The sequence below is a fragment of the Panthera uncia genome, chromosome E3, assembly GCF_023721935.1.
Source record: "Panthera uncia isolate 11264 chromosome E3, Puncia_PCG_1.0, whole genome shotgun sequence".
NCBI lineage: Eukaryota > Metazoa > Chordata > Mammalia > Carnivora > Felidae > Panthera > Panthera uncia.
The window spans coordinates 2,099,034-2,126,389 of record NC_064815.1 but is presented as its reverse complement, the minus strand read 5'-3'; the positions used below and the strand labels follow the sequence as shown (position 1 = coordinate 2,126,389).

General features: G+C 47.7%; 1 protein-coding gene and 1 long non-coding RNA gene across 6 annotated transcripts in view; one reads left to right on the top strand and one right to left on the bottom strand.

Annotated features, from left to right (window-relative positions):
* The window catches only part of USP7 (ubiquitin specific peptidase 7), a 64,808-nt gene that overhangs the window by 19,662 nt on the left and 17,790 nt on the right, over window positions 1-27,356 (top strand). Inside the window, exons 1-10 of one of the 5 annotated variants that reach the window (XM_049638219.1) lie at window positions 4,028-4,905; window positions 12,275-12,379; window positions 18,242-18,440; window positions 20,374-20,512; window positions 21,359-21,447; window positions 23,355-23,463; window positions 24,381-24,511; window positions 24,944-24,998; window positions 26,004-26,084; window positions 26,185-26,275. In XM_049638219.1, coding sequence (XP_049494176.1) covers window positions 12,337-12,379; window positions 18,242-18,440; window positions 20,374-20,512; window positions 21,359-21,447; window positions 23,355-23,463; window positions 24,381-24,511; window positions 24,944-24,998; window positions 26,004-26,084; window positions 26,185-26,275 — 937 coding nt within the window. In that variant the 5' untranslated portion in view covers window positions 4,028-4,905; window positions 12,275-12,336. Of the gene's footprint in view, window positions 1-4,027; window positions 4,906-7,542; window positions 7,648-12,274; window positions 12,380-13,130; window positions 13,307-18,241; window positions 18,441-20,373; window positions 20,513-21,358; window positions 21,448-23,354; window positions 23,464-24,380; window positions 24,512-24,943; window positions 24,999-26,003; window positions 26,085-26,184; window positions 26,276-27,356 lie in introns of those variants that run through there. The other 4 variants (XM_049638217.1, XM_049638220.1, XM_049638218.1 and 1 more) reach the window with 4 other exon arrangements.
* LOC125927867 (uncharacterized) lies at window positions 1,836-7,499 on the bottom strand. Its single transcript, XR_007459480.1, has 4 exons — window positions 7,415-7,499; window positions 3,841-4,034; window positions 3,485-3,645; window positions 1,836-2,075 (listed from the first exon to the last, which is right to left on the bottom strand). It is a non-coding gene; the product is annotated as an uncharacterized LOC125927867 (long non-coding RNA).

Genomic DNA, 27,356 nt, shown 5'->3' with positions numbered 1-27,356 from the left:
TGTGTGTGTGTGTGTGTGTGTGTGTGTGTGTGTGTGTGTGTGGTGCACGCGCCTCTTGTGTTTTTACTTTTGGATGAGGTAGTGCATATTCTCGGAACCATTGAAATGACACGGAAGCCAGAAGGCAAGGAGAAAGTGCCTGATTCCGTGGAAGTAAACGTGCACATAGCGTGTGGTGGGTCTTCTGTCCCAGGTAACACACACAGCCTTACTCATTGTGTAAGGACATCCTGGTGACCCACTCGGTGATTCGTCTCTTGGTGGGCATCTCCCCTCGTGACCGTTTTACTTTCCTTAAACCTACATGAATGTAGAGCGGACTTCACACATCAGTCAGTTTTGTAGATCACTGAACATTTAAAACACCAAAATGTTGCATATTCATTTTAGAGGAATGCTGCAGGAAGCCGAACAGTTCCGCTCCAGCTGGTGTGGCTCAGTTGTTCACTGTGCACGCCACTGACCCTGCGTAGCCTCAGAGACCTTTGTGATTTCTGGAACTGTTTTGTCCCCACACAGAATGGCCCGTTTCTGTTAAGATCTTGTCTCTGTCTTTTGCATCCAGCTTTATCGAGCTCTAATTCGCCCTGTAGGTCATTCATTCACTGCACGCAGCTCAGTGGCTTTTAGTGTATTTACAGTTGTGCACCATCACCACGGTCCGTTTGGGAAGATTCTGACACCACACGAGCCCCTGCACTCCTGAGCTGCGACCCCTCCAACCTCCCCATCTCCCCAGCTCCGGGCGAGCGCTGATCACCGTTCTGTAGATTTACCTGTTCTGGACACTTCATAAAAATAGAGCCATTAACTTCTCTGTAAAAAATGGTGCTTCAGTGTAAAGCCTATGCTTGTGGAGATCTTTGGGCATGGATGCTAGTTTTCTTTGGAATGGGTTCCTAGGAATGACATTTGAGTAAAAGGGTATTTGGCATTTTGGTTTGAATAAATACAGCCCCTAGGTCGGATAGTTGACAGCCTTTTGACCCCACTCGTTTTGTGAGACCCGCAGCATCAAGGGGGCATTTCCAGTATTTTTCACTGTTAAGCTGTTAGATGGAAATGGTATCATGTTAGTGAGGGAAGTCGAGCATGTTTATTAATCGTTTGTAGTTTATAGGAATTTCTCCTCTGTGGTAGTTGGATTGATTGTTCTTGATTTTTAGGAACTGTGTGTGTATTCTGGCTGTTAATCCTTTGGCCGTCGTGTGACGCAAATACTTCCTGCCTCTGTCCTGTGGCTTCCATGAGGCTGGGTCTCTGCTGGGCCTGCTGGGACTCACCTTTTCTTTCCCACCAGTGGTCTGTGCTATACAAGTTAGTAGTTAGTGCCGCAACTCTAAGCTCTTCGGTGGTGCAGATCGCAGGCCCCTCTCCGCGCCAGCCAGTATGCACGCCGGCCGGCAGAATGTGGGACGTGACTGGCAGTTAGGGCCATCCTCTAGGGAAAGGATGGTTTTTACATAATCACGCTAACCTGGAGGTCTCAAACAAATATTTTTATTTAAGGTACATGAATTTATATGTGGCCGTCTTTGGGGCTTTTATTTTCATACTCCTAATTTAAATCAGGATTCAGAGCGTGAAGCTGTCAGGTCTCAACACAGCGGGTCTGCTCTGAACCTTCAGGCTCTGTGACTTACAAGCTGTGCGGGCACTGGCCTTGGCCCCTGCGGTGGCCCGCCAACGGCAGAGGACCAAAGCAGGCCCTGGTTAGTAGGCCAGGACCGTGATCTGGAAATGGGCTCCCGGCCAGCCTCATGGGGGATGGGTGTAGCCACATTGTGTATAAAATCAGAAAAGTAATGAAAGCCGAGCACTTTGGAGTGGTGGTATTGATTCGGCCATGGTTTCATTGTTAACGATACCTCCAGCCTGGCAGGCTAGCCCCAAGGGGCAAGCTAGTAAAAACCAGTAACAAAACAAAACCCCCTCTTCCGCATCCATCCTCGGTGGCTTGGCAGAGGAACTTCTGACGGAAATAAGGAGCTTCTGACGGTCATGGGACCGACAGTCTCGACTCCGCGGCAGCAGACCTGGCCTGAGCAGTGGGCTGAGTAGCAGGAACCGACAGCCTGCACAGCAGGGAACATAGGAGAAAGAAATTCAGAGTCCTTATCGGAGCCTTCAGGGCCCTCCATGGCCTTGGCCCTGCCCTCCTTCTCCGTGGCCCACTGCCCTTGACCCTGTTCGCTGAATCCAGAATAGTATGCTTCTTTAGGATGTCTGACAGCCCGGCTCCTTTTCGTTCCGTGGTCTTTACCCACGTGTCATCCCTTCCTTCAAGGCTGATGGTCCCGCGGCTCCATCCCTGTACTCTTGTTTCCCCCTCTGTTGGAATTCTTCCCTCTTGTCTGCTCCCACAAGAAAGGAGCACCAGGAGACCGGGGTGGGGGTGGGGGGCTTATCTCTGTTCTCCCTCCAAGGCCCAACCCAGCGCTTGGCACATATGAGATACTTGATAAGCAGGTTGGCTCACTGGGTGCTGGCTCCACCCAGCCCCCCCAGAAATGGATGCCCTTACCTCTCGAGCTCTTCCCGCTCTTCCTGCGTTCAGCAAAGAAGTAATTAAAACATTGTCTTAGTTAGTAGTTACTGTAATTGCAGGCACACAGGGCCTGCCTGTGTTCTAGGGAGAGATGTTGAGTCCTGGGTAATGTCATGATAATGGATTAAAAAGGATCTTTTTGGGGGCACCTGGGTGACCCAGTTTGTTAAGCTTCCACCTTCGGCTCAGGTCATGACCTCACGGTTTGTGAGTTCGAGCCCCATGTCAGGCTCTGTGTTGACAGCTCAGAGCCTGGAACCTGCTTTGGAGTCTGTGTCTCCCTCTCTCTGCCCCTTCCCTGCTCTCTCGCTGTCTGTATCTGTCTCTGTCTGTCTCTCAGAAACAGACATTAAAAAAAAAAAGAAAGAAAGAAAGGATCTTTTTGAAGCACAGTTGAAGTTTTCCAACTAGGACCGCATTCAGAAACTGCCTTAATTTTGTATTTTTTTAAAAAAATTGTTAACGGTTACTTACTTTTGAGAGAGACAGAGCGCGAGCAGGGGAGGGGCAGAGAGAGAAGGACACACGGAATCTGAAGCAGGCTCCAGGCTCTGAGCTGTCAGCACAGAGCCTGACGCGGGGCTCGAACCCATGAACCGTGAGATCATGACCTGAGCCACCAAGTCAGATGCTTAACCCACTGAGCCACCCAGGCGCCCTGGAAACTGCTTCTGAGAGGCTTCCCTTTCCTCCCCAGGCACAGAGAGTGACAGGAAAGCATCTGTGTTTCTCACAGCCCCCAGGCATGTGGTCTTTGTAACTGGGGAGGTGAGCATAGTCAACAGCCAGTGTTCCTGGTCAGTACCCGCCTCGTTCCACTCAGTGGCTGGGGGGGGGGGGGGGGGGGGGGGGGGAGGTTCCCTTTAGAAATCACTGAGTCCTGGAATAGAGGAGGCCATTTGCAGCTGCAGAGTTATTGGGGCCCACCGTCCTCACCTTTACTGTCTCCTTGGTTGATTGCCACCCCCTTGTGACCTCCGGGTTCTGTTCAAGGCCTGGAGATGGTCCATGGTTCTGCCTGAGGCCCAGCCTTGCCTTAGAAGAATCCTCCACAGGGCCTGGCATTGACTCCACAGCAGCTGAGGCTTCCCGCGGTGCTGCGTGTTTGCCCGGACTCTTAGCCAGGTCTTAGGGGTTCTGGTTTCTTAGGGAGTATGCCATCTCACCGTGGCCTGTGAGTCCCTGATTCCGGGGATGTCCTTGGAGCACCCGCCTCCCCAGCCCCTACACGGGGGGGCTGTTTGGGACTGCCCACCCCCACCCCCACTTGCTGGATCCCACAGATGAGTCACCTGCTCTGTCTCCCTGTATAGCCAGCCTTCAGCGGCTGCACTCTCTGTCTCAGTCGTGCTGAGTGCATCCTCTGTGTCTCCCTGTTGAGTTATCAGCTGTCATTTTGCTCCTCCGGGTGAACTTAGAGCTAGGTTCTGTACGTTAGGATTCATGCTGTGGACCACGACGTCAAGATGTCAATTGTAGTTGAATTCTGCAAAGCAAGAGTGAAGGAGCTGTGTCTGAGTTGGAAGAGCTCTCCGGAACAGCGTGTGAGCGTAGTGCAGGACGCAGGTGTTCTGATGTATTGCTGGGCATTAATTGGCAGCGTTGTGGGTCTTGGTGTGTCTGGTGGACACACAGACCTACGCGTGTCTTAGCGAAAGTGAACAGGAGTAGGATTAATGTGTTACTAATTGCCATTGGAAAGAGCTTGGATAATGACTTGGGGGGAGGGGTCCCACGAGTTTGAGAAAGACTACCTGGTGTTAAATCGTAGCCCAACAAAAGTCACAGTACAGATTGTCGCACCATTCAATGGCAAAAAACAAAACCCGACTGGAGGCAGTCCTTGTCAGGGAATGGTTGAATAAATCGTGATATGGTATGGTGCTATTCAGAATTAAATTAATACGCATATTTATGTGCACCGACTTGGGGTAGCTCTAGTTCGTGCCCTGTGAATACCATTTTGTGTTCAGAAGAATTTCACGTACGTTGTTGCACGTGCATGTATATGAACCTTGAAACCTGGAAGGGGGCGCATGAAACAGTGGCTTCCTTCATGTTAGGAGTGAAGTGGAGGAGTCCTTATTTGCCCATCTTCATCCTGTACTGCTTGCCTTGGTGCTGTTAGCATTTCATTCTTTGAAACCCAAAAGTAAAAGTAAATAATAGAACCAGGACCTGCACAAAAATGTTTATAGCAGCTTTATTTCCAATAGCCTCAAATTGGAAACAACCCAGCTGTTTGCAGGTCAGATGGTATGTCCCTGCCGTGGAATCCTACTCAGCGATGTAAAGAAACCAGTTGGTGATCTGAGTCTCAAGGGAATTATGCTGAGTGACAGAAGATGTTCCAAAAGGTTGTATGCCACGTCCATTTATGTAACATTCTTGAAATGACAAAAATATGGGGATGGAGATTAGTTGTTGCCGGGGGGTTGTGGGAGGGGGGGTGCACACTGGGAGCTGGGTGTGGCCATGAAAGGGCAACCCAAGGGTCCTTGTGTGGGACCCATTCACTGTCTTGACTCATGGACACGTAGACCTACTTGTGTCTTACGACTGCAAGTGAGCAGGAACAGGATTAGCATGTTGCTTCAGCACCAGTGTCCTGGTTGTGAATTACATAGTGCTATGATTTTGCAAAATGGTACCAGGGGAAACTGGGTAAAGGGAATTGGATCTTTATTCTTTCTTTTTATTTTATTTTTTTTTTATCAAAGAAATTTTTTTTTAACTTTTAGTGTTTGTTTTTGGGGGAGAGAAAGAGACAGAGTGTGAGTGCGGGGAGAGGCGGGGGTGGGGGGGGGGGGGGGGGCGGGAGGCAGGCACAGAATCCAAAGCAGGCTCCAGGCTCTGAGCTGTCATCACAGAACCTGATGTGGGCTTGAACCCACGAACTGTGAGATCATGAAACTTTTTTTTTTTTTTTAAATTTTTTTTTCAACGTTTTTTATTTATTTTTGGGACAGAGAGAGACAGAGCATGAACGGGGGAGGGGCAGAGAGAGAGGGAGACACAGAATCGGAAACAGGCTCCAGGCTCCGAGCCATCAGCCCAGAGCCTGACGCGGGGCTCGAACTCACGGACCGCGAGATCGTGACCTGGCTGAAGTCGGACGCTTAACCGACTGCGCCACCCAGGCGCCCCGAGATCATGAAACTTTTAACTGACTGAGCCACCCAGGCACTCCTAAAAAAAATTTTTTTTAATGTTTGTTTTTTGTGTGTGTGTGTGTGGGAGGGAGAGCACGATCAAGTGTGAGTGGGCAAGGGGCAGATAGAGGGAGACAGGATTGGAAGCTGGCTCCCTAGCTGACAGGAGAGAGCCCAGTGCGGAACTTGAACTCACGAACCATGAGATCATGATCTGAGCCAAAGTTGGCCGTTTAAATGACTGAGCCACCCAGGTGCCCTGGATCTCTATTATTTTTACAGTAATTGTGACTCTGTAATTTCACAGTATGTTTAATAAGGAATGAAATCAGCCTGATCTGATAGAAATTTGCAGGAGTACGGGTCATGTTGAGAGTAGGCAATTAAAAAAACCACATAAAGAAATTCAGCCTTGGGGCGCCTGGGTGGCTCAGTCGGTTAAGCGGCCGACTTCAGCTCAGGTCATGATCTCGCGGTCCGTGAGGGCTGTGAGTTCGAGCCCCGCGTCGGACTCTGTGCTGACGGCTCAGAGCCTGGAGCCTGTTTCGGATTCTGTGTCTCCCTCTCTCCGACCCTCCCCCGTTCATGCTCTGTCTCTCTCTGTCTCAAAAATAAATAAATGTTAAAAAAAAAAAATTAAAAAAAAAAATTCAGCCTTTCCATAGCGTTGTCTTACTTTATTCAGGACCTCTTCCTTCTTTATTTCTTCTTGACTGGTGCCTCTGGGCTCATTTGGGGGCTCCAGTGAACTTTTAGTTTGTCTAAGGGGTGAGCATTTCTCCTTGAGGACGGACCACGTGGGCAGACTCAGTCTTGAGGAGGAAAAGCAGAGAATGCAGACAGGGTTCCCCTAGCAGCGGTGCCCCTCACATCCAGCTGTAACCCGAAGCCAGTGGGTCCATGTTAAAGAGGACTTGTGGTCTTCACCTGAGAATGTTTGCTCTGGGCCCACATTTATTTATGTATTTTGAGGGAGGGAGAGTGTGCATGTGCGGGCATGGGAGAGGGGGCCGAGGGAGAGGCCGAGAGAATCTTAAGCAGGCTCCACCTTCAGCGAGGAGCCCATCTTGGGGCCACAATGACCATGACCTGAGCCAAAATCAGGGGTCGGACGCTCAACCATCAGAGCCACCCAGGCGCCCTTGCATCAAACTTTAGATCCTGTTTCTTCTGCTGGTCCTGCCCCAGCACTGACCCAAGCTCCCTTCCAGGCTACCTTTTTCTATCTTTAATTGTGTGAGAATCTCTGGCATGCTGGTGTGGAAGCTTCATGCTGAAATTTCCCGCATATATCTTTAATATCAGTTACATTCCTTGCTTCTTAGGCTTACGGGTCTTCTCTTTTGTCTATTTTCTCTCTCTCTCTCTCTCTCTTTTTTAATGTTTATTTATTTTTGAGAGGGAGAGACCGACAGAATCCGAAACAGGCTCCAGGCTCTGAGTTGTCAGCACAGAGCCTGATGTGTCACTTGACCTCACGTACCGTGAGATCATGACCTGAGCCAAAGTCAGACACCCAACTGAGTGAGCCACCCAGGCACCCCCGTTTTGTCTATTTTCAAGTGAACTTTTAATTTTGGATTAATTTTAGATTTACAGGAAAGATGTAGTTTGTGTACGGTGTGCCCATGTCAGCAACTAAGGAACTAGTAACCAAACTCCAGACTTCCTTTTTTCCCATTAACACCCGCTTTTTGTTTCTGGACCTCATTACCTTTTGGGAGTGATTCTCTAAATTGATGAGGTTTCTTGAATATGTTCCTTGTCCGACACCCAAGAATTGGGGGGGGGGGAGGGGCTTTGAAAAAAAGAATGTTGAGGTAGAGTTCCTAGAGATTCTATGCATCACTCTGATGTGGATGAGAGAACCGTCCTGGCTCCAGCCCCAGCAGACTCTGCTGCTGAGCCATGCGGACATGGCGGGGAACCACAAGCTTGGACGAGAAGGTGACTTGGGAGTTCAGATGGGGATCTTTAGATGCTGATGGATTTCTAGAACCAGTAGTACCAATGTTTCTAAACTGTCCTTCTGAAGTACATTGGGGATTGCTAATTAAGAAATCATTATGCAGAAAGATACCCGTGTTCTCATTTACCGTGATAACCTCTGCTTCAGTAACAATCTTTAAAATGGGTTCAGGGTCTGGAGAGGAGATGAGGGGAGGCGGACTAAGCAGAAACCAGATGGCTTTTGCCTTGGAATTCCAAGTGAACCAGTGGGCCCGGAGTTGAGAGCGTGTGCTCTGCGTTGGCACTCCATATATTCTGGCCTCTTAACTGCGCTGTGGTTTTGCTCACTGGGTTGTAATCACTAGTTGAAAAGTTTGAGGGGGAATCTGGGGCCTGAGCGGAGACTGAATCGGAGGTGTGGCTCCATCTTTGTGGCTGACGCACCACCTGGTGGCAGTATACACCTCTTAGTTGGAAGGCTCTGAGGTCTTACTGTGGTGGTTCTCTGCCCCCCCTCCCCCCCCCTTTTGGGGAGAGGCTTGAGTAATTTTTGTGAGGTGACAGAAAATGTCAAAAACGACAAATTGAAATTCTGCTTTGTCTGTTACTTCATCCAGGAGTGAGATTGAGATGCTGAGTTAGCACATCATTTCCATAGCAATCGGCCAGTGTTCTTTGTTGAGCGATCCTGTGTTATGACCTCACAAGTGGAAGTCTGTGGGAAGGGACGCAGAGTACAAGCATGGCCTCCTCAGTAACAGGAGGAGATATATAAGCTTCGTAACCAGCCAAGCTAGCCTTCTGTGGGTTTCTAGTCTTTAGAAAAGGCATTTTGTGCCCCTTCTTATACATATTAAAATATATGTACATGTATATGTATAAATTGTGCCTTGGGTGCTTACCACAGGGTTTGTCATAGCAAGGTTAACCAGTCACAAGTAATGGAAATGATCTTTGATTGTATTTGAGTCTCAAAAATACATTTTCAAATGATAACTCCTCCTCCGCACCCCACCGCACCCCTACAGATATTTGGCACATTAGGGAACTTTTGTCTTTCTATCTGAGGCATTCCATATTGTCATTGGTGCTTGCCACATGTCCCCAATGTTATTTGAGACCACGTCTGTCAAAAAATTAGTGCTGTAGTTCATGTTTGGCCAAATGAGAGTTGACACATAAGGGAAAATTCCAATTAGATGGTATCTAAAATTCAGGAACAGGATCACTTTATACGTGGTGATAAATAGATACACACCCCAATCTTAAACTTCTTTGATGATAATGAAAGCAGACTTAGTATTTAAGATAATTCTGGAAGCCTAGTATAGAGTTTTTGTGGGCTTCGGCTGCTTTCATCGTTGAATTCAGGTCCAGGGATTTACTGTGTCTTAATTAAATTTTTAATCCTCTTGCTGAACTAGCTCATTTATGAGGAGCTTTTTTTAACTGGATATATTCAGTCCCTTAGGAGCTAGACTTGAGTTGTCAACTTTTTTTTACTAAGGCCCCATGGCACTTGGTTGGGAGCTTCACGGGGCCTGTCGTTGGTCAAGTTTCTCCTATACATGGTGGACCAACCAGGGACTTTTTGTCATTTCACAGCCACTGGCTTAGACTAGCATCTCCATGCTTTTGGAGGGTGGAAAAGAGCAAGTGGGTCAGCCCAGCACAAATGTGTAACTTGGTGTGTAAAAAGGTGAGGTGTACTGCTCAGGAGAACCCGGTTCAAAAGTAGAACTCTATTTACTTTGCCTTTAAGGGCCTATGGCAGAGAAATCCCATCTTACTAACACTAGGATGGGATCCCTTGTTTATAGATTACTAGCCTTTCATCAGTTGTCGCATTGTAGTTAATCCTGCTTCTGCAAAACTGTGACCCGATTTATTTATCTTCCCACACTGTACATACAGTAAAGTGCTGTGGAGGTAAGCCATAGATCTTTTGACTTGATCTTGATTTTTATCATTGCCATAACTTCTGGTGAGAAATACTCTATTTCAAGTCACAAAACCCTTAAAGATACCTTGTTTCAGCTATAATCTGAATTCGCTTGGATGTCAGAATCTTTGGCATTATTGGGGCGCCTGGGTGGCTCAGTCGGTTGAGGGTCCGACTTCGGCTCGGGTCATGATCTCCCAGTTTTTGAGTTTGAGCCCTGCATCGGTGGTCTCTGTGCTGACATCTCAGAGCCTGGAGCCTGCTTCAGATTCTGTGTCTCCCTCTCTCTCTCTGTGACCCTCCCCCGTTCATGCTCTGTCTCTCTCAGTCTCAAAAATAAATAAAATTTTTTTTAAAAAAGTAAAAAAAAAAGAATCTTTGGGATTATGAATCAGTTGTCGAATTCTATGACCTACAGTAGTGCAGACTGCTTATATTTACACATCACCCTAGTTTTTAGGTGTGATGCTCTGTTTTGTATACAGAGATGATTTGTTTGTGCTTTTGTGCATTAAAAATCTTATTTTAGGGACGCCTGGGTGGCTCATTTGGTGAAGAGGCCGACTTTGGCTCAGGTCATGATCTCACAGTTCATGAGTTCGAGCCCCGCATCGGGATCTGTGCTGACAGTTCAGAGCCTGGGGCCTGCTTGGGATTCTGTGTCTCTCTCTCTGTCTGCCCCTCCCTGTTTGTGCTTTGTCTGTCTCTCTCTCTCTCTCTCAAAAATAAATATTAAAAAATAAATAAACATTAAAAACATAAGGAACTTGTAGTGGGACAGGTTTTGAAACAAGGAACTGAATTAAAATAGCAGGCATACGTGGAGCAAGTTACTGTGAGATAGTGCGTTTGTGTGGTGTGTGTGTGTGTGTGTGTGTGTGTGCGCGCGCGCACATCCCACTGCTGCTCCTCCTGCAGGACCTCTAGTTGTGTGTTTGTGTGTCCTTCCAGTGTTTGTCATGGAAGGGGAAATGAGAATTTATCCGTTCTTATTCCAACAGACTGTCTCTTTTGTAACTGAGGTTGTGTGTGGTAAGATTTATTGCTTGGTGTCTTTAAATTTTTTTTTTTACTTAACATAGCTTAGAGAACTTTACATTTAGGTACATTGAGAACCTTTAAAAGAAAACTGCTGTATAATATTCTGTCGGTAGAATGTGCCAGAATTTATTTCATAGGCCTTCATAGGGGTTTTTCCTCATAAAATATTTTTAATGATGGTTAGATGTTAATTTAGGAGGATAAATGTGGGATGAAAGACGTTTCAAAGTACCTGGTTTTTCATGTTGATTTTTAAGCACAAATGTTTTAAGAGTTTTTAGACTTTGAGGTAATTATAAGCAAGAGCAAACAAGAATTTGTCCTTCTCCCCCACCCATCCCAGGTTTTTGTCAGGGTGTGGTGGTCGAGACCAGTTTAAAAATGTATATGTGTTTGTTTTTAAAAATACCTTTTAGCACAATTAATTGAAGTGTATATATATTGATAGTTAAAGAATATCAGGATTGAAGTGATACAGATTTGGGTGGTAATATCAGTCTCTTGGCCTCCAAGGATTTTGAAGGTGTGCTTTGAGATGTGTAAGGGGAAAAGCATGGTTTATATCCAGAGATTCTTTGACGGATGTAATCGGATAGTTGGGGGTTTGGGAGAGTGTCTAGAGGGGAATGGCGAGGGTGCTGTCCGTGGTGCTGAATCAGACTGCCCGCTGATGGGGGAGACATGTCGCAAGACTAGGACACACTTAAGTAGCGCTTTTCAAAACCACATCTCCTGTTTGTAGCTGAGACTGCTAATTTCGATCAGAACGTGTACAGGCAACATATGGGGGCCCGCATTAGTTGCAGTGACATGACATGTGGAGGATGGAGAGGGTTTACACATGGTGTATGACCCTTTTGGCCAGTGGAGGCTATTTAAATCCCAAATCTTGACATAGTGTTTTGTTTTTTTTTTTTCTTTTAAGACAAGGACCTATGTCAAAGTAAGAAGATTGTGCATAAATAGTGATGAGAATGTTACATTTGGCATTTACAAACCCTATATTTGCCCCTCCTTGCTTCGAAGTTTTGCATCCGTGCCTTTGATTATGTGTAAATGTTTGTCAAGCCAGATTTCAGCAAGCATTTAGAATGACAAAACCTTTTTATGTATTTCTCAATCCCTTCCAGACTCTTTGTAAATGCCAGTCCTTCTAGGGACCCCCTTTCACACACCCTCTACCCCCTCCCCCAACTTCCAGTCCCTCCAGTTCTGGTTTTTGTGTGGATTTATAGTTTTTAATTATTACAGTAACTGCCCTGTGACACTTTGAGAGACACAATTTGATGTTTTAAAGCGTTGACATGTGGTAGAACATTCTAATGCACACTGCTGTGTATATATTTAGTAAGCTCAACAGTATTTTCTCTGGGGTTGAGTTTTAATGAGTATGAAGGCTATTTCAACATAGTGCAAATGGAACAAATGTGGTATAGTGATTGCATCCCATTTAGCATTTTGAAAACAACCAAAATTCATATTTATTTAGTAAACATACTAGTAAATACCTTTTGGGTTAGAGTATGTTTATTATGGCACACTTGGAACATACTAGTGACTGACAATCATCACAAGTACAAATGTGTTTTTAATCCAAGATTTGAGGGTAAAAACCATGGAATTTCTTTGTTTTCTTTAAAGCTGGAGATACAGATGATCCACCAAGAATTACTCAAAACCCTGTTATCAACGGGAATGTAGCCATGAGTGATGGGCACAACAACACAGAGGAAGATATGGAGGATGGTGAGTACATGTGGTTTGTTTACTTGCAATGGGCAGAAACACAACTGGATGTGCTATAGAGTTCTTCCTTGAGTACTTGTGAGTTTCTTAAGAGTAGCTAGTTTTCAGGAGGTTTGTATCTGAGGAAAATTGAGGAACCTGTTTTGGTTTTGAATTTTAAGACGACCTACAAATTTCAGGGTAAGTTGGTTCTCCTCAGCCCAGGAGAGAAGGTTTCAGTACAGAAGTTTGTGATAGATGGGTATTTACTCAGGCTTGCCATTTCCCCACCACCGTTAGCGCTCAGAACAAGTGTATCTTAGTGTACCTTACTCTCCTTTCCTTTTTGTTTGCAGCAAGATACTTCTAGACATTGGAACTTGGCTTTCCATTGCATTCTTACTGTAGTGTGTATATCAGTTGTCTGTAGCCGAAAATCCCTCCCTACTCCCAATAGGTGTGAAAATCAGAATCCAGCTTTGGGCTTCATTCTCCCACACTAACTTTTGGTCTATATCCTCTATGCAAAAAGCGTTTGCATATGTGTATGCATGGACATTTTGTGCCCAGGAAATCCATTTCTTTCGAGGCTATTTCTTCTTTATAATTTGTCAGATACGTGACCTATACTTTTATTTGCAAGGTCAAAATCATGAGACGGTAGCAGCCAGTAATCACTTTATGCAGTCCCTGGAATCTTGCAGTGTAATATGAAACCATGTTCTGTCAAAAGCATGTCCATCAATCCTCATGAGGGTTGTGTCCTTCCCAGGGGAGTAACGGGGCAGTTGAAAGAAACCGTCAGTCACGGGCTGCACCACCAGAAGGACTGCTGTTCAGACCTCCTGCCAAAAGTTCAGCCTCCATGAGAAACTGCAGCCGTAGTTGAGAGTTCTCTCACAGTGCGGTTTACCCCCTGGCAGCTGGCTGAGGCAATATCTGAGGAAGGTAAAGAGGCGTGGTCTGAACCCCGCTGCTTTGTTACCTGTGGAGTGCGCTTTCCACCGTAGATCAAGGGCAACGGTGTGGGTGTGGTCTCTTTGGTTGCTGGGCTCTTGGTTTAATTTCAGACACCTGAGATGCCAAAAGTGCTTCTGTGAGCGCAGTTGGGAAGGTGTGACCAGGCCAGATGTGCCAGGTGTGAGTTAGAGGTGGGTTCCAGTCACTTGCAGAGCGGTTACTGGCCCACCCCAGGCAGCGAGCTCCCTGTCTAGTTCCACAGAGCAATTCCAAATGAATATTTCTGCGAGTGTTTTTGGGGAGGGCTTGGGAGGAGGTGCAGATGTAGATGAAGGGCAGGTTCTCAACCTTGGTGGCGCTGTTGCCTTTTTGGGCCGATCATTCTTTGTTGCGGGGCAGTCCTCTGTGTGATAGGATGCCAGTGCCATCCTACCCATAATCCTCGCTCCCCGTAGCCCCGACAACCAGAAACGGCTCTGCATTGCTAGATGTCTCCGGAAGTCCAGGTTGCCGGATTGCCTCGGTCTCCACACCGTACATAAAACCCCATTCCTTTTGAGGCAAATTTTACTACTAAATTAGTGGTAGTAAATAATGGTGCCAAACCATAGAACCTAAAAGTAGAAATATTGCTGTGGTGAGTTACCACTTGGGAACATTACAGGAGAAAGCAGAGTGTGGTCTTCAGTTGCACGGCCTTCCCAGTTGGGGATTTGAGGTGTGTTTTGAAAGGTCCAGGCTAAGAGTGAAAAGATTGTATCTCTTTAATGGTAAAGAGCGGGAGGGAGATGGTTCTGGTTCTAGGAGTAGAATTAGTTTAGGGCAGCATTTTCCCAGTTGTGATAATTGCTTTGAAACCCTCTTCTGCAGGACGTTAGCATGTGGTGAGAGGGGCTGAGTCCAGTAACTTTCAGGGGCGCTGGGCCAAGCAAGGGTCTGCATTGTAGAGGACCTCCGGACCGTCAGCACCCTAACGTCTTTCTCCAGAAGATTTGCTAATGATTCCCCAAGACTGAACTTTAGAACCCCCTTTCCGGAATCTCCTTCTAACATCGTAAAGTAGGGCACACAATCTGGGAAACGCTGGATTAGAGTGATGTACTGGGCAGAGGGGGGGTTTCCTATATAAAAGTTGAGTGGCTGACAGCACAGATGGACAGGTGTTTGCTTGAGACAAAGAGCATTTAAAAATCCTGTTAGGGGCCCCTGGCTGGCTTAGAAAATGTTCAACACTTGATCTCGGGGTTGTGAGTTCGAGCCCCACGTTGGCTGTAGAGATTACTTCAAAAATAAAATCTTTTTTTTTTCCTCTCCCCCCCCCCCCCCAAATAAAATCTTAAAAAAAAAAAAATCATGTTAATGTGGAACTTGGACAAGAATTAGAATCATTTTCTGGTTACACCTACATATTCTACTTTGATTTTAGTTTCTTGCTTAGTTTTTTCCATAGATGACCGCAAGAAGTTTTAGAGCAAATACAGCCTCTGCAAATAGAGATTGTTGGTACCCGTGAAACAAAAGTAATTTCTGGGTATTAACTGGGACTTGGCAAAAAATGAAAAATTGAGGTTTGATAAGTTTACCGCAAGGGCGCCATTTGGGGACTCCGTAGGCCAGCCTTCTGATTTAAACAAAACAGAACAAAGTCCTGTACCTTCCTCTACCTTTTTCATGCAGTTGTACCCCAGGCCTCTGCCCTGTGAAGTTAAGGTTGGGGTACGAATGGGCGTGGTGGCCGCTTCGATGACAGCCAGTGCTGCTGTGGGAGGCATGAGTGGAGGTGATGGCTTCCCAGGTTTTCGGGCTGAGGAGGTGTGATGACAGCAGGGAGCGGGAGCTTTGTCATCCTGTCCTTGACAGTAAATGGAGATGCGCAGTAATGCATTAATGCGCTGACGGCGGCATTGAGGCGGGTTACAAAGTCCCTGGACGAAAACTAATTCTGCAGGATGCGGGGCACCGTCCAGATTCCCAAGTGCACTGCTGTAAATGTTTTTAATTTTTTTTTTTTTTAATGTTTATATCTGAGACAGAGACAGAGCATGAGCGGGAGAGGGGCATAGAGGGAGGGAGACACAGAATCAGAAGCAGGCTCCAGGCTCCTAGCTGTCCTCACAGAGCCCGATGCGGGGCTCGAACTCACGGACCGCGAGATCATGACCTGAGCCAAAGTCGGTCGCTCAACCGACTGAGCCACCCAGGCGCCCCATGTAAACATGTTTTTAATCGTGAAGTGATTATAGACACAGGGAAGTTGCAAAAATAGGACTTTTGAGTACTTTTCACCTGTCTTCTCGGGTGAAGACATTTAGGTCTCCTTTAATTCCTCCATGGGACTGTCATCAGGCCAGGCCTTTCTGCCAGAGATGGGTTTCAAGTCTGCTCTACTCTTTTGTAGAGACCCCCCCCCCCCCGCCCTTATCTTTTGGTATATAATGTAGTTTTTCAATTCATTCAATTGGTTATGAAGAGTTGGGAACCACAGGGCAACATTTTTATTCTCATGAAGTCTCCTAGCATATTTCAGAAACAAGTCTGTCCTAAGGATATGCCGTGAATGCAAGGCGGAATCTCACGTGGAGTGTATAAATGCACGTGTGAGCTGAGCTCTGTGAGGCAGGATGGCTGCAGGCACTGGCTCCTGGCTGCTCCTTCTGCCTCTGAAGGAAGGGCTTGCCATCTTGCAGTCTCCGTGCCATGCAGAGTTCTGGTTGGTTCTGTTGCGTATTTAAGATCAACTTCGAATTTGGGCTGAAGTTTGGGATGGAGAAGGCATTTATGATGCGTTTCCATTTTGTCTGTTTAAAAATCTAATCCTATAATGGGTTGAATTGTTTCTGAAAACAAGTAAGTGAGTTACAAGAGAGGCAGGACTTTGTGAAGTTGAACTCTTTAGGTCCCATGAGTGTGTGGCCTCTGGTGACTTTTATTTGGCTGATTGCAGTTCTTTGGTCTCCACAAAGAGCCCAGTTTTGTGCTCTGCCTTGCGGGGGGTATGCTAAACTTCAGAATATGGCATTTTACAAACCAGAGGCTAGGTCACTGTTCAGGGTGCACAGATCATGGGTACTGAAACCCACTGTGGTCATTTTGTAAAACACCTCAGATAAGATAAAACCACGCAATCTCAGCGAGCCTCAGTTTTCCTCATCTGTGAAGTGGGACTTCTAGAACCCCTGCCCTTGCCTATCTTGCAGGATTTAAGTGCTGCTCACGTGTGATTTGTGTCTTTAAAATAGTGGCCCACGTCTTTCCTGTGCCATTCCAAGACATTAGAACACATTTCTTGGCTTTTTGGTACTTTGGTCCCTCAGAGGGATTAGGGTCATATCTGCCACCTCAAGAAGCTGGAGTAAATACTGCATCTCTCAGACGCACACCCCCCCTGTTCAGCCGCTCTTCCTCCCAGAGAGCCTCTGCGGTCTGCTGAGCAGGGTTGTGTGTAGCAGAACAGTTGGGGATGAAGAGTGTGAAAAGAAGGTGTCAGTGCTAACTGTCGCATTTCCTCTTGGTTCTTATTTCTTTGGTAAAGAATACTACCCTCTCATGAGGATTGATGGACATGTTTTCTTAGGAACAAATTCAGACAGTCACAAACGCAAGCAGTCTCTGTACCCTGAGAAGTCTCTGTCCTGAGCGTTTGGTTGTCTTAGAAGTTAGGAGACAGAAGGGTGAAGGAAGGCGGCATGTTGTTCTTCCGAACATGCCCTTCCCCGAGCCCGAGAGTCTCCTCTTGTGCGTCAGGAGCCTGGGGGGCAAGGATGGCAAAATAGCCCCCGCTGCCACACCAGAAAAAGCCTTCCACGCACCTTTGATTCTTGCATACGCCAGTGGTGGCTTTTCACATCGTGGCCCTCATTCCCCTGCCAGCCTGTGAACTGTACCCCGTCTCCAACCAGATAGTCACCGAAAGTGAGAGAAAGCATTTAGAAGCTTGTATGGCAACTTGACCTTGCTGTGGCAGCTCTCTGATGTCTCGTAAAAGTGCCGGTCAGTAAGGGTGGCGGGGCAGCCTTGGGAGGCTGCCACTCCCCAAGAGTTTGAGAAGCACCATATAGACAGCAGTTGGGGGCTGGGGGCCGCAGATCTCCTGGCAGCCTGAGTCACTTGTAAATGAACAGTCACCATGGCACAGGGTGGAATTCTAAAGTGTGACTTGTAATTGAAAGTCTGCTAAGAGGCACTCTATCGATATATTGCTTTCTATTGGAGGAAACCTTAGTTCTGTACATGGCCTTCACGTCTTGTTGAGTAAATTGAACAATTTTTACCATTCGTGTTGAGAAGAATACCGGTTTCTTTCTCTATAAATTATTCCCCCTAGGGAGTCCAGGCTGGTATTTCACAGAAACTGTGAACTGATGATGTTAACGTTTGTTTGGGGCTAACTTCTCAGCAGTGTTGTCTCTAGAACAGCGGGAATGACTGTTCTGCCCCCTCGGGGCCTGGTGAGCCTGCGGGTGCAATGCCCCCTCCCCTTCCTTTCTCCAGACTTGACTCGGCCTGAGTCTGCCCTCCGCTTTTCCTCCGCGCGCCCTGACCTTGAGCAGCTGTCCCACAGCCGCCCCGGGCCTTCTCTGCAGAGCCTGTCCACTCACCAGGGAGGACTTGGCAATTTCGGGGCTCGAGGGTAGAGTAGACGTTCTTACAGGCCCAGCTCTGGAATCTATAGGAGGGCAGGCAGGGGTGTGTCGGTAGCCCTCTGGGATTTGGATTTCATTCACACACAAATGGCGTGTCCCCTCCCTCTTCTAGGTGCCATGCTCTCATTTTCCCAAGAGTTAGGCTCTAGCAGTTAGGTCGCAGTTGTGCGGACGGCTCCCCGACGTGGTTGGTTGTCCTGCGCGGGTCCCACAGTTGTCGGCTGTCAGGTGTGGTCTCACGACGCCCGAGCCCTGTGACTGACACGGCCTTTTCTTGCAGACACGAGTTGGCGCTCCGAGGCAACCTTTCAGTTCACTGTCGAGCGCTTCAGCAGACTGAGTGAGTCGGTCCTTAGCCCTCCGTGTTTTGTGCGAAATCTGCCGTGGAAGATTATGGTGATGCCACGCTTTTATCCAGACAGACCACACCAAAAAAGCGTAGGATTCTTTCTCCAGTGCAATGCTGAATCTGATTCCACGTAAGACAGTTTAAATGATGCCATTACGAACCCACAAATAGTTATTCTCCGTGATTGGAGGCTCAGTCTGATCGGCCTCTTTGAGTTTAAAACTTTTGCCTTTCCTTGCTGCCTCTACATAGCCCTCTGATGTTACATTAGATGAAATACATTTCTCTCTTTAAAACTCAACGGTAGGTATTCTCTCCAAGCTAGAAAAGTATATGTTTTTCTTGCAAACAAGACACTGAGGTTCAGGTATTAGAATCTGCCAGCCCAGGGAACACGGAATCAGGGTCCATCTGGACTAGCTGACTACTGGATTACCAGGTTTCCTTATTCTACCAGTAAGTGCCTGAGGGGAAAACTGTAGCTAAGGAACATTCCTCAGGTCTTGAGGCCTCGGCATTGTTGTGTTAACCAGCTCCTGTGTGTTATTCAGAGAGTTTGGATTAAAACATCCTTTGAGGGTTTTACCACATGGGCCTCCCCAGCTTATTTTAGAGAAACTGTTTTGTTCTTACAATTCTTAAAAAGAAATATGTAGTAAAATGTCTTCAAATTAGGAAAAGTGTTTATGGTCCCTTTATTCAGATGAAAACAAAGATCAGAGACTTCACGTTTTCTACCTATTGATAGATCCTCAATAGCTTGGTTCTTCCCTTAATTAAAAACTGTCACTGGTCAGCGTATATCAGAAGCTTAGTTGACATTGTTTGAAAGGGTCCCAGATCACTTTGTCACTGTGTCCTTCTCCTCCCATATCGAGGAATCTGTGAGAAGGCTGCTTCCTTGGCCCACATCTGTCCAGGCTCCCTGCCACCCCCAGATTGTCGCCCTTTAGACCTCTCAGTGAAAGCTGGTCCCCAGAGGGCCACAGGGCACTGGCCTTGGCTGCTCTGTCCGAGCTCCAGGGAACACAGTCCGTTACATTTTTCTTTTTTACGTGGATGTTTAAGAAGTGCCAGGCCAATTCTGTGCTGCAGCCAGGGCCTGTATATAGGTTAAAATTTTCCTTCCTGTGTTCACATTCTGATCTGATTTCCGGTGAGTATTGAGGCTACATTTTAGCCTAACAGACAATTTGGGCCTGACAGTAGTTTGGGAACGCAGTGAGCCGTCCGGCCCCGGAGCAGGCAGCCTGGGCAGACAGGAGCGCCCATACTGGGCCTGCACTGCCGTCACTTCAGAGCTCTCTGGAAACTCTGCTGTGTGTGGCTCTGCTGTGGCTCCGAGCCCCCAGTGGCCCTTTAAAGGGCTGCGTCCGTTTGGTTTTTATGCACAGATCCAGAGGCTCTGTTGTGACCCGCCCCCAGCCTGACTGCAGCCCGGACAGTTGGGCTGTGGCTGTGACTAGGCGCCCCTGCTCAGAGCTTCCGGGGGCTCCTGGAGGGGAGCTCTTGTGTTTTCACCCAACACCCAACCCAGATACCAGAACCACTGTCTGACCAGAAGCTAGTCTCTTACAGACTCTAAAGGCCAGTATCTAAAGTTCAGAAACTGTATTTTATTGATACCAATTAAAAAAAAAACTGACCTAAAAAAAAACTTGTAAAAATTAAAATAAAACCATGGCTCGGGGCACCTGGGTGCCTCAGTCAGTAAACGTCCGACTCTTGATCTCAGCTCAGGTCTTGATCTCAGGGTCATGAGTTCAAGCCCTGCGTTGGGCTCTGTATTGAGCTCTGCGTTGAGCTCAATGCCTACTTAAAAAACAGAACAAAACAAAAACAACCCATGAGTCAAATCAGTACAGTCCACACTGGGTTGGGGGGGGGGGTTCCCTCGACCCCTTTTAGCTTCTTTCTTCATTAAAGGTAAATGTGTCCCCCCACCCCACCTCCCCAAATAGAAGGACGGGAAAAAATGTGGGAATTTTCACATGCTCTGTTTTGAAACAATGTGTAAACGTCAGTTAAGTGCGTCACCTGAGGCTTAGGTTCTCTTTGACCAGGTCGTGGTCTTGCCATGCACAAGCTGTGCTGAAGATAATAAATTACAGAGACGACGAGAAGTCCTTCAGTCGACGCATCAGCCACTTGTTCTTCCACAAAGAGAATGACTGGGGCTTCTCCAATTTCATGGCCTGGAGCGTAAGTAACCGTGCCATTTCACTGACTGACCTGAGCAACGTTCCTTCTTCATTCTGCAGATCCTTCTGTTCGCAGTGAGAATGTTTGCTCTATCAGGTGAACAGGTGTCTGTGAAAATGTGATCTCTCCAGTTTGCAAGCTGAGGTTTTGAAGCAGCCAGCAGACAGGGCTTGAGTCTCAGCTCTTTGTCGGACGTCCGTAAGGTAGTTCCTAGCTTTCCCAACAGGCCGAATCTCCTTTAAAAGGGGGCGCTTCCCTGAGCCAGGCCTGGTTTCATGTACCCTCATCAGTTCCCCACTTAGTTTGAGAGAGAGAAAGAGAGCGCGAGCAAGGGACGGGGAGAAAGAGCGAAGGAGATGGAAAATCCGAAGCAGGCTCCGAGCTCCAAACTGTCAACACAGAGCCCTCTGTGGGGCTCGAACTCACAAACCTTGAGATCGTGACCTGAGCTGAAGTTGGACACTTAACCGACTGAGCCAGCCAGGTGTCCCTTGGCTGCTTTTTGCAGAAGTGGAAACCAGGGCAGGTTTTTAAGGGGGCGTCCTGCTGGGCTCTCCAGGCCCTGCTCCTGTGAGCAGGTGCGCGTTCCTTCCAGCCTGTGCCCTGGTGAGGGGCTCCCCGGGACTTCCCAGATGCCTCCAAGAGGAACCATGCTTTTGCTGGTTTTGTTCAGAGGACACTATTTAAAACCAGTCAAAACACTGCAAAACCAGAAGCACGATTTGGGTGTTTTGAGAAAGCAGTCTTTTCCTCTAACATGCAGAGGGTGTGAGGGTAATTGTCTCTTTGGAATGTAGCACGCGTCCGTGTGTTCTTATGCAAGTTGGATATTCTTATTTTTTATAGGAAGTGACTGATCCTGAGAAAGGATTTATAGATGATGACAAAGTTACTTTTGAAGTCTTTGTACAGGCGGATGCTCCCCATGGAGTTGCGTAAGTTTTTCTTTAATTGGGCGCTCTTAAGAAATGCCTTTTGTGCTGTAGTGAAAGAAACATCAGCATATTAACAGTGCATATATTTAACCGATAAGCACCCTCCCTGTGTTTGCCCCTAGGCACACACACCTTCCCCAGCTTCACATTGACCCCTTCACTTGACACATGTATTGAGCATTTTTTGTATGCCAGACACTGCTGTGCACTAGGAGTGTAATTCTGGTCGGCCAGTTAGCCACGGGTTTCTGTCCCCAAGGAACACACAGACTGGTGGGGCCGTTGTGGCGGGGAGGGGGCAGTTCCTACCAGTTCTGGAAGTGGCAGGTGTGATGGTGGAGGGGTGGCGGGTGGGAGGGTGAGGGAGGTGTAGCCGTGCTTGGCCTTGCAGAAAGCATGGGGTTGGGCTACATGTTAAGGAGGTTAAGGGGTTGGGGCAGGGAGAACACCAGGAGTGAAGGCACCGGCAGCGAAGTGTGGGGTTGGGTGGCGCATCTGGAAGGGGCGGGAGTTGAGGTGGGTGCGCCGGGCCATGGGGACCTGCTGACTTTTCAGGGCTGGGGACGGGGTAGGCTGGGAAGCACGGTCTGGGAAGAAGTGGAGTGGCGGGCGCCCGGCTCTCCCCCCTACCTGTGTGTCTTCATGCGGCCCCGCTCTGGCAGGAGGGTGTGGTTGGCCTGGGTGGAATCCGGCAGGGACTGTGGGGCAGCCAGGGAGGAGCTGTTACTTAGCCCGGGTCCTGGCTGACGTGGCCAGGGCAAGTACAGGAGGGATCCAGCTTTTCTTGAGCAGCCTTTTCAGGGCTTGAGTTGTAGCAGGGGTGGAGGCAAAAAACAAGAAAACTCAGTTTTTTGGGCTTGTCCCCCCCCCTTCCCCCCCATTTTAAAAACCTTTTCCCTATGTTTATGATCTACTTTTCTTGACTAAAAAAGTGGACTGGGTTTTTCAGCCTTACCAATCAAAACTGATTTCTTGGCTTAGTGTTACTTACCACAACCTATTCAGGCATTATCACCTAAATCTTTGTGATTATGGATTTTAAAATAACCATTTATAATTTAGGATTCTTGCCTTTTCTTGCCAATTTTTAAAATGATCCACAGATAGGCACATACTGTAACCAGGGCCGTGTGGTATACCCAAGTGTGTCAGAAAGGTCACGGACTGAGCCCTGGAATCAGCATTTACTGTTGACCCTGACACCTGGTCTGGTGTTGACCACAGCTCAGTGGCGAAAGTGTTCGTTCTTGTCTTCATGTTATGTGCAGATGGGGATGGGCCCGGGGGGTGGTTTGACTGGTATTCCCTCGAGCTTCCTGTCACTATGGGCTGGGGGAGGGGCGTGCAGTGGGGACCGCCAGCTCTGAGAAGACCTACCCATTCTGCTCAGAGAAGACCACCAGCCTAGCAGGTTAAAGAGAGAGAGCGCTAGTTCAGAAGTCTGAGCTCAGCTTGCCCCGGTACACATGCCTGGCTTCGCTCGTGTGTATGAGTCTGCAGAAAAGAGGGGTTTCAGCCGTTGGCATTTCTTGCTGACTCCACACGTGACTTAATACGAATGCAGGAGAGCCACACTGGGAGCCAGTCTGATAGAATCCAGCCAGTACGTGCGAGCGGCGATCTCGGTAGACGAGGACAGCGCTGCCGTCGGCGGCATTAAGCTGCTTCTCCAGCGCTGGGTTCGTGCACGTGGGTGAACTGAGCCCATGATTGTGCCCAGAACTCCGGGCCCTGGTGCCCAGGCAGGGGCCTGGCGGTGAGGAGTGCGTGGCAGTCGCTCCCACGTCAGGATGGCGGGAGACAGGCGGTGGTGCACAGCAGTGTGGCGGCCACACGCTCCACACGCACTTGCGGAAGCGAGGCGGTGTCCTGTGCGGTTTTCCCTCAACCTCGAACTGGTCTTGTAGGTGGGATTCAAAGAAGCACACGGGCTATGTCGGTTTAAAGAATCAGGGAGCGACTTGTTACATGAACAGCCTGCTGCAGACTTTATTTTTCACAAATCAACTACGAAAGGTAAATGGATGGTATTTCTCTCCCTCAACCTCCCACCCACCCTCTTCTCAAGTTTTAAGGGACAAGCAGAGTCCTGTTGGCGGACTTTGCCGTGTGTCTCCCGGTACCACCACAGTGCTGTCTCCGGACGGGGGCCCCTCTGGGATCTTATGCGTATCTTTATTCCTCCGTGTTTGGACACTTGTGAAACTAACTTGGATGATCAAAAGTTTGCTGGCTAACCTAATTTTGTTGGGCTAGAGATACTAAAAAAAAAAATTTTTTTTTTAAATATGAAAGGCATTAGCAGCAACATCTGAAAAGTTTTTTATGTTAAAATTGAATTGCAAAGCCACCGGCTGTGAAGTCTAATTTCACATACAGGTAAAGGTCATTTTCACGAGAGCGCTAATAGTGAAGACCGCAGACACCCCCTGAGTCTGATACAGGCTAGCTAGTCGGCAGTCCTTTCGGAAGGCCATGCGAGGGTGCAGGCCACACGGACTCCGGGTTGGGGGCGGGGGCAGGCACTGGCTGGTCTGCTCTGCTGGCTTTTCCTGTTACGTTGGCACTGTAGTGACCACGACAGAACGGTATAGTCGGGACCGGGGGTGGGGGTGCGGATCATCCCAGGGGCACTTAGGTTTCGTGACACCTTTTGTTCACGAGCGATGTGAAGCTAAAAAGTGTTGTTCCAAGAGGTGTGAAATACAAGTGGTTCTCTTTGGATGGCGAGTTGTACGTAAATTTTTAAATTCTTTTTTGCTTTCTCATGGTTTTTATGTTGCCTCTACAGACTTTGAGGATCTTTTAAAAAAGTTTCCTGAGCTATTTTGGAGGGATAGTTAGAAGCCCTACCAACTACCTTAGCCGTTGTGATATTGGAAATGATACTTTCACATAAAATTCCATTTTTATTTCTTAATCGATTATTTTAGGCTGTGTACATGATGCCAACAGAGGGTGATGATTCATCCAAAAGCGTCCCCTTAGCATTACAAAGAGTGTTCTACGAATTACAGCACAGCGATAAGCCTGTAGGAACAAAAAAGCTAACGAAGTCCTTCGGGTATGTATCGTATTGCCTTCTTCGCCTTCTCCTTCCTTCTGCAAGGATGGGTGAGCGCGTAGTAGGAGAATCCAGAGCGCATTGTAGGCATTTCAGTGCGCCTGGGTGTTTCGATCACTGGATTTGGTTTGTCCTTTCCGTATTAAAAGGCTGTGGTTTGGAATTTGGCCTGAGAAATAATTCACCACTTAACGACGTCCTCTTATGCACCGCAGGACGTTCAGAACAGGACAGAGCTGTGAAGATGTCGGGGCCCTGATAGAATTCAGTGGTCTTTAAATTGGGGACCCCTAAATATAATTCCCTTAGAAGATGGATTGACGAATAGTGGCCTGTCCTACAGCTCGGTTTTCAAGTCTGAGTTGCTTAGTTTACTCTTACTTGAAGCCTGGAAGTGTAAATAAATACAAACATTCCTTTTCTCTTTCCAAGGTGGGAAACTTTAGATAGCTTCATGCAGCACGACGTTCAGGAGCTGTGTCGAGTGGTAAGTTCTCCGCCGTAACCGCACACTACTTAACATTGACTGCTGTAAAGCACTGTCGGACGTGGTAGCAAGTACAACCTCAGACCTGCCTCGCGCCAGTGCAACTCAGGTGTGCCCATCTCTGTTCAGGACAGAGCCAGGCCAGGAAGGAAAGGCAGCGTCTGTCTAGTTTACAAGCCAGAGAGAATGAGAACAAAATTGTTCTTGGAGAGGGCAGCGTGAGGGGAAACTTGAATTTCGGTAGTGGTAGGTAGTGTGGTTTAAATCTGCCGTTGGTACATGTGCCCTAGTTACCAGTCGGAGAAACCACAGATTGGCTGACGTAGCTGTCCTGGCCGCCCTGTTTCGCCGTAGACTAGGGACTCCTGTTACTCTGTAGCGCCCAGACTTGTCCTTTGCACAGAAGTTCTAACAGAGGCAGCTCTCTCTGCGGGTGATTCTCCCCCAAACCATCTTTAGTCACTAGCAAATGCCCGTCCTTCCAGTCGTGACCAAAGACGCACAGACACACATAAAGTCACACACATACACAACATGAAACGGCTATTCAAGGTGATTGGCTGGGCAAGGTGTGTTTTCTGTTTTGCAGCACTAGCTGGATTGAATCCAGTTCATTAAATATCCATGGACAAACCAGTCAATCCTGTTGACAGGCTCAACCTCATTTATCTCTTGGTGTGGACCAATACGAGTTAAGTTTAGTGCTCAATTTACATGCTTTTCCACAGAGGTAAAATGAATATAAAAAATGCTTCTAAAGGCACTACAGATTACTAATTCATTCCAAAGGCTGTATAGAGGTTAATCTCAACTGTTGCATGTAGATATTTTTGTAAATATCCAACCGAGGACGAAGATTTTGTATGTTTTCATAATTGCATGCTGGAGGTCATAATATTCATAGTCTAGAAATTCTTTGACCATTGAAATTTCCTAGTCAAGTTTCGAATTACTGCCTGTTAATGAAGCATCGCATTTTCTTAAAGCCCAAACTTTCTCTTCCAGCTGCTTGATAATGTGGAAAACAAGATGAAGGGCACGTGTGTGGAAGGCACCATACCTAAATTGTTCAGAGGCAAAATGGTGGTATGTGGCTGCCAGCTTTAGAGAATGATTTTAAGATGATTTAAGAATGCTACGATAGCGACAATTAACACTTAAGGCCTCTTGTTTTCCTTATTTGTAGTCCTATATCCAGTGTAAAGAAGTAGACTATCGATCCGATAGGAGAGAAGATTATTATGATATCCAGCTAAGTATAAAAGGAAAGAAAAACAGTAAGTTCCGTGTACATAATCTTGGCCTTCCGCTCATTTCTGTTTTGGTTTCATGCTTCATTGACCCCGGTGATTTCCATTGAAATCTAGCGCAGACAGAGTCGTCCCCCCCCCCCCCCCCCCCCCCCCCCACCCGCCCGAGTGATGAGCGAACAGCTTCCCAAGTGAACGGCAGGCTCACGGCCCCACATGGGTCACGCATCACGACGCCTGCCGCCCACATGTTGGTTCTTCCCGGCCACGACCTCCTCGTCTCAAAGGAGAACCACTGTTGGGCCTTTTAACACCCCCCCTCCCCCGTTATTTTTGCCTGTTTTAAGTATTTATAGAGATGGGATCATACAGGCTACACAGCCCCTGCTTCTCTCATTTTGCCCAGCGCCACATCTGTGCATCGTGCATGTCGCGAGGAGCGGTGGTAACTTGATGGTTTTCGTTGCTTTACGCTACTCCACGTGAGGAGGATGCCGCAGGTTTTTGGGAACCACTCTTTCCTTGGTAGATGTTTGCGTTTTCAGTGTGTGGCGCTTGGACATAAGGTTCCTTTCCCGTTGCTGTGCCCGTCTTCCGCACGCATCCTTCTGCGTTCATGGTGAGCGGAATTGTAGGCTCCAAGGGTACGCATATACATTCAGTGGGTGAGGCCAGCGAGGCTCCCAGAGCAGTCTGTTGATCTCTGTTCCCCAGCCATGTGTGACAGTGGCCATCGCTCCGCATCCACAGCGGGACCACCGGTCAGCAGTCTGGACATTTTGGTGAGAGTGTGGCACTCTCGCTGTCTGTATGCATTTCCCCAAAAGTCAGCGAGATGGTCACCTTTCCGGCTGCTTACTGGCAATTTGGATGTCTTCTTGAACATCTCGGATGGAGTTAATAATAGCTTGATGTCCTTGATTGCCACTTTTGTCACCTGTGATTTCTGGGTTGGTTTCTGTTGATTCACTTTGCTCTTCATCAGGGGCTGTTTTCCAGCTTCCTCGCATGTCTGGTCCTCTTAGTGGATGCCTGCCATTTTGATTTTTACCTTGTTCGGGTATGGACGTTCTTCACCTTTGTTCTGGGACCTGTTGGAGTTGCTTGG